Below are 12,632 nucleotides of genomic sequence, written 5' to 3' on the forward strand. Positions count from 1 at the left end.
TGAAGCGACGGCAATTTTTCGCCTCCGATAAACCGAGAACAAACGACTTAATAGTTATAAAATGGCGGCCGGACCCCACAGATAACACTCTACCCCCGGACCATAGTTATAAATGGGTGGCAAAGATGCCCTGGGGAAAACCTAAGGCATTATCTTTGGTGCCTGCAGAGACAAAGTTAATCCTTGATCTCCTCATTTTGCCCACGGAATTACTTAAACTCACTACATGAATATCACCCCCTAAAATATTTAATAAAGACTACAGGTGGTATAGAAAAGATTTAAGCAAACATGCTCACCCCTTCCAGAAAAAAATCCATATTCCAGAGTACTAAATCCGTTCTTTACAAAAATAAAATAATGAAGTGCAATTTCCCAGCCCTGTGAGCAAGCAGGATGTTCACATGAATAATAAATCAGCTAAATCCAAATTTCACATTGTGGGTATTGAAGCGAAAACACAAATGTCACAGCGACGAGGGGAAAAAAACTGCATAGTGTAAGCTCTAATTTTTTTGCCACTTGGAAAAATTTGCATTAAAGATGAGTCTGGCATTGATTCTGAAATAACAGCTGGCAGAGGGTGTAAAGATTAGCACTGTAGTAAGATATACATATATAAATGTCTGTAAGCTGTCACAATAAATATTGCTGTATTATAAGAATGGTTGGAGAAACATGAAGAATGTTTTGCTTTTAAATTTCATATGATTGTTAAATTAGGCTTATGTTGTGCTAATCAATGAATATGCTGCTCATTAGCTACCGTGCATCTTTGGTGGAAATGAGCGAAAATGATTTACTTGGAAAAAAAAATGTGTTGATAGTAGCAGCCAACAAATGTTCTCTCCGCCAACGTACAATTATAGGTGGATGAGTCAAACACAGGCAGAGCATGCAGGACTCTTCCACGCATTAAGATTAAGACACGATGGTTTGCTTGCTGTTCCCTCTCCCACCGGAAAGAGCAGACATTTGTGAAGATGACTAGGAACTTCTCTTTGATTTTTTCCTAGGCTACATTCAAACGCTCTCTGAAAACATATCTGTTCACAAAGTACTGTCCCCGAGTAGCTATTCTCAGCTCCCTGGCAATACTGTCCTTCTAACCGTCACAGTTTATATCCATTGCTTTACATTCTACCTTTGTATCTTATCTTTATGTTGTTTTGTCCCTATATGAACCTCACTGTCCAGTGGCTGTTATCTTTCATTTCTTATAATTGGTCTGTGCAGAGTGTGAGGATTCTTGGTTGTGATGTTGCGCTATAAACTCACATATATATCGCTCTCTCCATGTTTATGAAGTTTAAATCACAAAGCTCAAAGACGACGACCACAGTAAAAGAAAGCTACTCAGCTAAACCATGCTAGACATAAAATACGGCCAGAAAACAACAGGGGTGCAAGGACACATTAATGAAGGTCTGAAAAGTAGCTCTTATCTTCAGCTGTCTGCTCTGCCATGCACCGCACACACGCAGTTCTGCCAAATTTCAAGGCAGGTAACGTGCACCTGCACATCACGCTCTTTGGCACTGCCACACATCTCTGTTATGCATGCTAATCATTTCTGAGAAATGGGTGGGGTCAGGGAGAAAAGTCTTGTTGGCAGAAATCTTGGTTTCCTGGTACGGATGCACTGATGAGCTCTCAAGCTAAATACTTTTATCATTCTCCATCCTGCTTCTTCTTCCACATCTATACACTCACACCTATTTACTTCTTTATACTATACACAGATCTTTAACGACAGGTCATAAGGAAACTGCCAAGCAAGTCACTATTCACTACACATAAAGGAGGACGAAGTGTGATAAAGCTGAACAAATTACAGCTCACCTTTCTCTGACAGAGATCCACTTTTGTCTACAAGAGGTATGTTAGTAAGAGAGACGCAGTGAAAATATTTTATCCATCAGTGATACCACCATCTTGGAGAAAGCCAGACATACAGGGCAGTGACATACTTTCATGACTTACTGCAAAGATGTTCTGTTATAATCCTCAAGGTTATTTGTGTGTGCTGAGCATCTTGTTTGAATTCTTTCCTCGTCCACTGAATAAATGCAGATTTTTGACTATCCATGTTTGTCAAAACTAGTTTTTTTTTTCTTTTGTAAATTAAGATTCCTAGGTAGAATCACATCTTCCTTTCTCTCTATAAGGAACCCACAAACAAGATTGGAACAGATTTGACAGACATACACCAACAACCGCACTGTGCATTATATCCAGCCTTTGCCTATCAATAAAAACTGAAAATGGTATAGTTTTATTTACAATCTTATATTTCCAAGCATCTAACTGCTCTTTTAACATTGCAAATGTTTCATGATCTTTATGCAAATGTAGAAATATAGGTCTGTAACCCCTTAGCATATTTCTGAAGACTACACAAACTGTGCCAGCATTTTTTCCCTTGCACGACACCTTTATTCCCCTTGACCAGGAGGAACTGCAGCTTTCCAATTGACAAATTTGTAACTTTAGAACCTTTTGGCTACTCAGCATACAAAATTGCCAATTACGCGCACTTCCTAAAAAACAAAAACTGATCTTTTCAGATATAATCCACCACACACCAATGAAACAAGTTTTGTTATGGCAGCTTCACATCTTGGGTCTATAACGCACTGCTCACTGGGTGCCAGATCAATCACAGGTACACATGATTCGCAAACCAGAAAAAACCATTCACTTCACATGCCCAACATTGTTACAAATGGGCCACTGTCACATTTCAGCTGCCACTGGATATAATTAAGTCTTAATTCAATCGCTAGACTCTTCTCTCATTTTCTTCTTCTTTTTCTTTTTTTTCTTCTCAGGTGAGCTCTGAAACACACAAAGCAATACCAACTTGTAATAAAAGTCATTCACTGTAGCCCTATAGCTGTCAGCAGTAATAACATTGACACTGTCTGTACGTTAGAATTGACTCAAGGCACCAAGTAGCCTGTGGTCAAAATATAAGTACATCTTTCACTTGGTGCTGGCAAGCTAGTATAGCTGGCCAGTACAAAGTGAAGAGTTTAATTAATTTCCCACAAGAGCAACACTACATCTGCTACATCCAAGCAGGGTAGCTGACGTAATTGTGGGACATGCAGTCTTTAACAAGCTCTAGGACAGAAACACAATGCTTTTTATCCAATTTGTCCATGACAGAACATGATAATATGTGCTACAGATGTCAAGAAAACTTTATTAAAAGATTTGTTTTTGTTTTTTTTTCACTTTTGTACTGAGCACACTTCCCAAGCTAACGCTACAAGAAGCTGATCATTCATTATTTGCACTGGGTTCAAATTTCAGCTTCGGCATGTCGTTCTTTTTCCTTGTGGCATTTGCTAACAGGGGTGAATGATCTTCCCTAATTGCTGGCTCAGAATAAAAGACCGATCTCCCCAATTTGCTACTAGTAATTCAGTAACTTCAACAATTATGTATGGTATGGTTTGTAAAAATGCCATAATGTTATTTCACTTACTTCCAAATCTTCACTTTCTTTTTCCTTCTTTTTCTTTTTTTTCTTTTTCTTCTCACTGTCACCTTGTGCTGACGGTGTGGCAGGAACACTGTCCTGATGATCACTGTCACTGCTGCTTGGCTCTCTTTTTCTCTTTAAAAAAAAGAAATATCATGTTTGGATCACATTTGAGATCAATTCAAACGACACACATAATATATACACCAGCCAACAAACAGCAATGTTTTTAGATTCAGTGATTTTATCTACATTGATCTTTTTATCAACCCTGAAATGCATTGTCATTTTTTTTCAGTACTTTTTATCGAATGCTAATAATCCATTAGCAATGTTTTACTGCTGATGTGGCCAAAGCACTAACTCAAGGGAAGCAATCCATAAATGTGGGTGTAAATGCTGCAACCTGAAGGCTATTTTTTTCATTTCAAAAAGAGGCATGAACCAAAAGCATGAGCTTTAAGAAAAACAGCACCATGCTGAACACTTAAATCAAACCTGACATTTTACCCTCTGTGCTTTTCAAAATCTTTTAAAAAAAATCACTCTCTAGATGAAAATTATTAGTCATTACTAGGGCGAGATATTTATATTAAAAAGAAATATAAAGTGCTACCTTCACAGTAGACCCATGAACATCACTGTCGGGCTCCGCTTTGATAGTTACAAGAAGGTTGGCAGTAGCGTTTGCTGCAGATGCACTGTGAAATACAACAAAAAATTTGTAAGAATAAAATGCTAAATAGAAAATGTTTACCCCAGATACAAACTTCATATTTTGAGCTTATTATAAATGAACCTGCATACAATTTTAAGTGTTAGAGATGTGTAAATAAATTAGGAAGTACCTGACATCATACACAGCATCACGCCAATTTGGAGGTGTCTTTTCATTTGGCTTGCCATCTTTTGTCAGCTGCCCCTTCTCGATCATTAGCCTTTTTATCTGCTTTACCTGACAAGCCTGAAAATTAGATCACTTTACTTAGCTTGAGTAAAATGTTTCTTGGCCATAATATTAACGAAAACGGTTACTTGTCTGTATCTAAAACTATTACCAGGGACACTGACCAGCCCCATGCCAACTCTCAGATACAGTAAAAGCAGCCCTGGGATCTAAAATAAGTGAGCCAAAACGGTCACCTCTTCTAGAACGCCAAGCTCTACTTCAATATTCCACAACAGTAACACTGTATCTGCTACAGCAAAAAGCAGAGTAGCTGACTTCGTTGTGGATGAGGCAAAACAAGCTCAAATCAAACCTTGAAAAAAAAATATCTACTAGCTTTATACAGAGTTCACGTAGCTTTTTTAACCACAAGTGTTCAATTGATTAACAGGAAATGATGAAAAGTGATAAAAAGCTAATCCCTCTAGCCAGTTAGGTGAAGGGACATCACTCTCCACTCCGATTTGACAGATTCAATTTAGACAACTACCTGTTCTTATTTATAACAGAATGTTTTGTTTCTCTATGTTTAAATTCATGCATGTGTTTCCAAAGTAGTAATTGGAATAGAGTGAATGACCCGTCTTTCTTGCTTCAAATAAAAGACTTGTCCAGTCTCATCCATACTTCTACTCATATATTTTGAAAATGTTTCTGTACTTCAGTACAATTATATCAATTTTTAATCACTGCTTAGAACTCCTAAAGTAATAAACACTTTTAATATTAAGTTTTAAAATAAACTGAGTGGCACTTTATAGTGGTGTTCAAGATTATAATTTCAGGTTGTATTAAGAGTTGCTAAAACGCTGGTGACTTAACAATACTATTTTGGAGACAGAAATGTGTAGCATGCATATTTTCTACCCTCTTGACTCTTTCAAAGTCTCATCAAAATGATGAAACAAGGACTAACTACAGTCAATATTATAAATTCTTAACTATCAGGCACATTTGCCTTTAGCTTTTCTGGGTTAGGGCTGCAAATCTGTTGCAGCTAAAACAACTAAAAAATCCGTTAAAATATTCAACAGAACTGTAAAGCATGAAATGCCTGAATATAACTGCTGCATAACTTTCAGTTGAAGTATTCATTCACAAAGCAGCTTTGGATTAAAAACAAACAAAACAGATCCTAAAAGAGAATAAAATAGAAGTGCAAGACACACAAGTACCTGACAGAACGTTGGTAAGAATTTATATCTTTAAGTGAAACAAAGATTTATTGTCTGTACCAAAAACTATGATCAAAGACACTGGAACAGTCCCTGGCCAACTCTCAGGTACAGAAACAGAGGACATGGCTTTCAAAAAAAAGATGAACCAGAACGGTCACTCCTCCTTGAACGCCAAGCTCTAACTTAATGTTCCACAACAGTAACACTGTATCTGCCAGTCAAAAGCAGAGTAGCTGACTTAGTTGTGGGAGAGGAACATAAAGTGAGCATACAGTACCGATAAACGAAACCTAAGCTATTGAAATGATTGCTTACTCACTCACCTGATTAGTTCACAGCTCCTAACATTTCTGAAAAACCAGGAATTACGTAGCTGCCTTAACTCTATTTTAAAGTCATCATTTCAAATAAAACTTTGCACCGTCAAGCATTACCTTAGGACCCAATCCCCAACGTCGTGGGTATGTGTCCCTCTCCATTATAACTCGCTTGATCTTGGCAACTGCTCCATGATCGCATGTGGCAATTACTGCTGTAGTCATCAAGGCAATGCCTAAACAAATAATAAAACATCAGTTTCTCTAAATGCCACAAAGTTCTTAAAGATGATGTCACACACATCACAAACAATCTTTTGATTATCACTGCACATGCAATGCTCATTCCTTACCTAGAGCAATAGCTTCCCCCTTTGTTGTGACAATGACCACTTCATCGTTGATCTCAATACCATCTTCATATCTTAGCACTCCTGGAAGCATGATTTTAGCTCCATAGCAGACGGCATTTACCTGTTAGCAATTTAAAAAAAAAAAAAATTAGCGTATCCCCAGACCAAGGGATTCACGTCAATATGTAGCTGGAAAACACACTGCGCATGGCACAAGCCATGATTTTCACCTTTGACACTAAACTTTATGCTGTAAGCGACTGAAGAGCAAACTAATTCAGTTCTGGAAGAAGGTGCCTGTCCACACACAAAGTGCATGTGATAAAGAATTGAAGTCTAAACCTTTAATGCATTTTCTTGTTGACAAAAGTTCTACCAGCACAACTTCCATGACAAAGAACACAAGGATGTTGGCATAACACCAGTCCCATTATAACTTTTATGGGAATTCACTCATGCACACCTATATACTTACTGCAGTGTCTTTCATAATAATGCGTTTGTGTGAAGTGAGGAGGGCTTCGAGTGGCTTGATCACACGACGAATGTAAGAGTCATCTTTATGGTTGTCGTACACCCACTGAGCATCAAGCACGTCATGCATGGTTACCATATTATCCTGAAACAAGCAAAATAGTGATTGTAAATGTGCAAAGAAATACAAACATGAAAATCACTTAATTCATAGTACTATCTCAAAATAATCCTGCTTATAAGGACAACAACATTTTAGGCAACCACCAGCAATTTAGGTTACACTGTAGGAAGCTTATTTAAAGTGACCTCTAGACATTAGATTCTAATTTTTTACTAAGCAGGCCTGAGCCCATTTCAACGGGAACAATGAAAATCTACAACGTAAGATTTCAGATTACGCAGGCACTTCAGTATGCATCGGATTGATTCTTTATTACTCTAAGAGCATAGCTTCAGCAAGGGTGTGAGTATTAAAAAAAAATAACTACCCATCTAGTTGTCTATAGAAGCAAACAAACCTTCTCAGACTGAATGCCAGAGCGCACACGTCTCAACTCTTGCATTTGTCCTCCAACACCAAGAAACAGCCCAAGGTGGACACACATAGTACGGATGTAGGTGCCAGCTTCACAGCTCACCCAGAATATACCTGAGTAAGACGCGATACACACCCTTAGCATACAGCATTGATGTCTGGTGCAATATACCTTAAACTATCATGTTTATGTCTAGTATCTTCCTCATGCAATGTACACTACACCTTTCCCCCTTTAAAAAAATCCCTAATTAAGAAATCTGACACTTAAGCCTCACTCAAACAATATGTTAAAATTATATTCAACAAAAGAATATTTGAATATGCATAATAAGCTATGTTAGTACTTAAACAATGATAAAAATATTAAATGAGAAAACAATGAAGACTCATTGCCTTACCCATGGCTCTTTCTTTGTCATACTCTAAAAGCTTTACTTCATACACAGTGCGAACTCGTAACTGACGTTTTACAGCAGAGATCAAAGGTGGCCTTTGAAACAAAGCTCCTGTGAGTTGTTCTAGATTCTGCAGACAAGGAAAACTTTCTAGAAACTTCAAATTAGTGACCAAGTTCTGTGACACTGATTTTTTTAAGAAATGATTTGTGTTGATAAAACAGCGCAAAAAATGTTTAGCACAGTAATCAAGCAAAAACAGACAAACTCTTTTTTAAAAGAGTTGTTTTAATCATTTAGCAAGACATTTTGAATCAAAGAATTTCTAAACTGAACAAAATCTTTTGTAAGAATTAATCATTTTCTTTTTATAGCATAAATATTAAAATGTTCAAAATACCTGAACTACTTTTCTTTCATCATCGACTGCTTTGTGTAGACGGAAGATGCACACATATTCTTTGCCAGCACCTTGCTGAGATTTCACAAGACGCGTGGCTCGCTCAACACAAACTATTAGACAGCCTGTCACTTTAGGGTCTAGTGTACCACTGTGGCCAGTCTTTTCAACACGCAATATACGTTTGATCCAAGCAACTACCTCATGTGAAGATGGATTTGATGGCTTGTCCAGATTAATGAATCCACTCCTGAAAGGAAGATAAAACTTCTTCAGTAGTACTATGCTTAATTAACACATATGGATATTTAATGGTAACCCAGAGAATCTATACCTTGCACACACAAAAACTCTGAATACATTCCTTCAAAAAAATGTATAGACCTTGCAGCAAATCTAAAAAGAGTAGAGGTTATGGGAACTTGAATCATTGCGATTTTTTTACCTGATATATTCACTGGTATCCCGTTGTAATGGAGAACTTCCAGATGGAATAGGTGTGTAATGGTTTGTTTTCACATTCAGTTTGTCAAAATTCTGCAATTAAGGTTGATTTTATTGCATAAAATAAATCAAATTGCTCGCTAACTAGATTGATGAAAAGTAGTATAACTGAAACTTTAGAATGGCAGTACAATGTGTTCCAATATTTACATCTTATTTACCATCAATGACACAGTTTTAAGGAGATTTTGGTCAGACCTAAAAAAAGATATATTTTAATCCCACATGGATTTATGAAGAAAGAAGTTGAAGGTCTTAATTAAAAATCAAATCAAAATTAATGTGGAGATAAATTCTATATAAAAAACGTAAACATTTCCCCAACTTTTTTCTGCAACTATATAATTAACTAAAAATAACATTTTTGCCTTCACACAGACCAGCTAATCCTTTTTTTTTTTTTATAGGAAAGTGAAAGAACCAGATGTTGCACCTTTAGCAGAAGTGGCCATTGCGATGTGTCTAAAGCAACTGCTTTGTCAGATGGTTGTAGCATGAAGGTTTCCTTCAGCTGAATTTCCTGAAACCAAAATAAAAAAATAAATAATAAGGACAATTTTTTCAAGAGTGTAGGGGCGAATATCCAAGGCTCATAAATTCTAGTCCTTTTTCACACCCTTCGTTTTGCAATATCATATTACTCTCAGCTTTTGTTCTTGTTATTTGGTTCCTCTTTGTGTTTTCTGTTATTGATTTTATTCTTCGTTTACTACGGTTATTTCTTTTATAGTTCATATGTTATTTGTTTTCCTGTCCCTCGTATGCTGTCCATGTTTCGTTCTAGTTCTTATTAAGCACTAAGAGCATACTTTACAAATTTTAAATTTATTATTACTATAAATATACACAAAGACATTCGTAAACATACCCCAACATCTTCCGACATACTCTTGCTTTTTCGTCTTTTCTTTTCTGGAAATATAAAAACGGTGCACAATGAATATGTAAAACTTAAAAATATATAAGCAGCAATACACAACCGGCTTGTTTGCTGGTAGCAATAAAGGGATGGATGTATGATACATGTTGTAAATGTCATCGAATTCAGCTTTAAGGGTGGCTCGTGGAAATTTTTATGTGTATATTATGTCATATAGTTACTTTTATCGACAAGTAGCTACGCTACAGCATAGATCGCTAAACCACATGCTGTGTAATAGAGGAAATCAAGGCACAGAGCGCGCAATACCACGTGCTTTTGAAATATTTAAATATTTTTCCTGTGCATGTGCACAAAGCTATGCATATACACATATAAATTAAATTAATGAGTTTTGTAATGTTCTGACAGTACTATGCATCAATAAACAACGTCATTTCAAAGTAAATTCACATACTGTATACGTACCTTCGTGGGACGCCATTTTCGCTGTACCACGTGCAAGTGTCAGTCAACTCAGTTTTACTTCCGGCCTATTTTTCCGGATGCAGAATTTTCTCCGGTCGGAGGCATTTCAGCCAATCAGAGTGCACGAAACATATGCCTTGAAAAGGTCAGTGACGCTTGCTGCCTTGATCCGCTCAAATCTGTAAGATTATTGAAATTGGATAAAACCTGCAGCGTTAAGTATTTAGGTACGAGAAACTAAGTACACTTTATATGTATACGTTACTATAAGTGCGAGATTCATGAGGCCTCTTCCGTTACAGTTAGTCGACGCCGTGTATCACGTGATATTCCTCCGTGTTGTTAAACAGGGGAGCATGAAAATATTACAATATGTTGAATTTGTATAGCTCTTTTTTCACATCATTATAGGCAGGCTCAAAGCGCATACTAAAAAGAAAAACAAACATAATAAGTATGGAAAAAAAAAGTTTTAGAGTCACTGTAGATGTGTTTTGATGCCCTCCGAGACCAGTGAGACGGTAACCTCAGCTCCACTGTTATTATTGAGATGTTTCTAGCGTAGAACAATCCTAGACACAGCTCCCACCTTGAAATGTTCAGGCAAACTTTAATTTAAAAAAAACCCAAACATATATAGAGTTTTTCATACATGTTTATTCAATATTCATATATAAAACCTAATAGTATTAATACAGACATCCATCAAACCATTATCATCTTGCATATGCACATACACAGACGTGTCAAGTTAGTAGTCAATACAATCATATATAAGCCCAAACATGCGCAGATACAAGCATAGGCATTACTAATATGCATGAACAATCTTAGATGTGAAGGACTTGAATCAACAGCATAACCTTTTCTTATTACCAATGCATTGTAGAGTCAATTTGTAGTGTAATTAGCATTTTGATATCAGAGATCAAGAGTGAAATCAAAAAGGGAGGGGCACTTTAAGTATTTTAAGCAGAAATTGCGTCTCGGTTTCAGTCATATCAGGACAATAGGTGCAGTTCAAACTCTTATAATATCTTTAGCTTGTACTTTTTACATGTCTACTGTTGGAACATGTTGCTGTTGGAACAATATCAAGATGTTTCATCACATGAGAGAAATGAGCAGAGCCTTCATTAAAAATGGATACAGCTGATGCAACTGCCGATTTCACACGTGCAGCACCCACAAATTTTGTCTTTGGACATCTAGCCCAGATGGTTGCATTCAAGGCTTCATTTGCATTTTGAGTTTTTCCATGCTGTATTCTCCTTAAAAGTTTAGGGTCAGACATTCTTTCATAAATGGGATAAATGGCACGTGCAACTTCATAAGAAAGAGGAACGCCTATGTTTTCCTTATTCATTCCTGGGGTTTCTCCAGCAGCTAGTGCTTTCTTATAGAAGCACCAAGAATCTGGGCCATCAGGACATCTCAGATGATGTGGTTCCTTATCTGTAGACATACAGTGTAGATAGCTATCCTCATCTCCTCAGGATCTCCCAGGTGTTTGTTGATTGCATTTCTGTAATATTCTTGCAGTTTTGTGCAGACATTCGTTGTTAAGGCTCCATACTTCCTTCCTCCTAATTTTTCCTCTGTTGCCTTCTTCCTAAGAGCTGCTTCCATCCTTTTGTGGCAATGATTGACACACTCTAACTTTTCTATCTTTGTGCTGCCATACACCTTTGCTGCTGTTAATGCTAAGTAGGCAGTAGAATCACCATCTGACAGCATACTGGTATATCACATGTGCTTGTCTAAAGATCTGCCCCATATTATGAGTGCTGCCTCCTTCTCCATTCCCTTTGATGACACTTCATAATTAAGTGTGCAGCTGTCCTTATGCTGTTTATCCCATTCTTTTCTCTCCTCAACAGTCATATCTTTAACTTTAAAAGCTTTACAAGCCTGGCAGTGCTTAGACAGACCTGTATAATTTAGGACTAGCCCTGTAACAACATCTATCACTACTCCTACTCCATGACTGGAAGTAAAATCCCTTTTGTGCCATGGTCCATCAAATGAAACCATAACATCAAGGGGGGAAACAACTTTACTGCAAACATTTCCATTATCATCATCATCATTATTACGGAGAGAGACATTGCTGAAAACATTTACATCATCACTGGCTACATTATTATCTAATTCTGCATAAGTATCACGCACAGCTTCAGCTGATGCCTTCATCACCATTTCGCTAACATTAAGTCAGTTCTAGCATACCAGGACCATAGGTTTCAACCTCAGGGCTTTCTTGGTTGGCAAATGCTTGCATTTTTGTCTGCACGTGTTCTTGTCTCTGCCTCTTGGATGCAGGCATGGCTGCATGATCTGCTTTCCTACACCTCTTTTCATCTTTCTTCTCTTGGTAGGGTTTCAAGATGATAGCTGGAACAACTTCAGGATGTTTCATCCCTTGGGAGAGGTGCCCAGATAGCTCTCCTCATCTCCTCGGGATTTCCTAAGTGTCTTTTGATGGCAGTGTTGTAATACTTCTGTAGAGCTTTGCAGGCATTTCCAGTCAAGGCTCCATAGTAGGCAGTGGAGTCTCCATCTGAGAGCATGTGTATACCGCATGTTATGTTTTTCCAGTGACCTTTTCCACAGTATTAGAGCAGACTCCTTCTCCATTGCCTCAGAATAATCATTAGCACCACTGGTCACACAATACTTGCAG

The 12,632-nt window shown here is 37.3% G+C and overlaps 1 protein-coding gene across 1 annotated transcript; it reads right to left on the reverse strand.

Moving 5' to 3' along the window:
* Nucleotides 1-2,259: 2,259 nt before the first annotated feature.
* Nucleotides 2,260-10,055, reverse strand: LOC112555413 (H/ACA ribonucleoprotein complex subunit 4-like). The gene is made up of 14 exons (XM_025223795.1): nt 9,950-10,055; nt 9,470-9,513; nt 9,035-9,121; nt 8,543-8,634; nt 8,098-8,347; nt 7,701-7,827; nt 7,283-7,413; nt 6,763-6,906; nt 6,288-6,408; nt 6,052-6,170; nt 4,339-4,454; nt 4,107-4,191; nt 3,494-3,625; nt 2,260-2,838 (listed from the first exon to the last, which is right to left on the reverse strand). Exons 1-14 carry the CDS (start codon nt 9,963-9,965, stop codon nt 2,776-2,778), a joined length of 1,527 nt encoding a protein of 508 aa, XP_025079580.1. The 5' UTR covers nt 9,966-10,055; the 3' UTR covers nt 2,260-2,775.
* Between the last annotated feature and the right edge of the window lie 2,577 nt (nt 10,056-12,632).

Source organism: Pomacea canaliculata, linkage group LG14, assembly GCF_003073045.1.
Source record: "Pomacea canaliculata isolate SZHN2017 linkage group LG14, ASM307304v1, whole genome shotgun sequence".
NCBI lineage: Eukaryota > Metazoa > Mollusca > Gastropoda > Architaenioglossa > Ampullariidae > Pomacea > Pomacea canaliculata.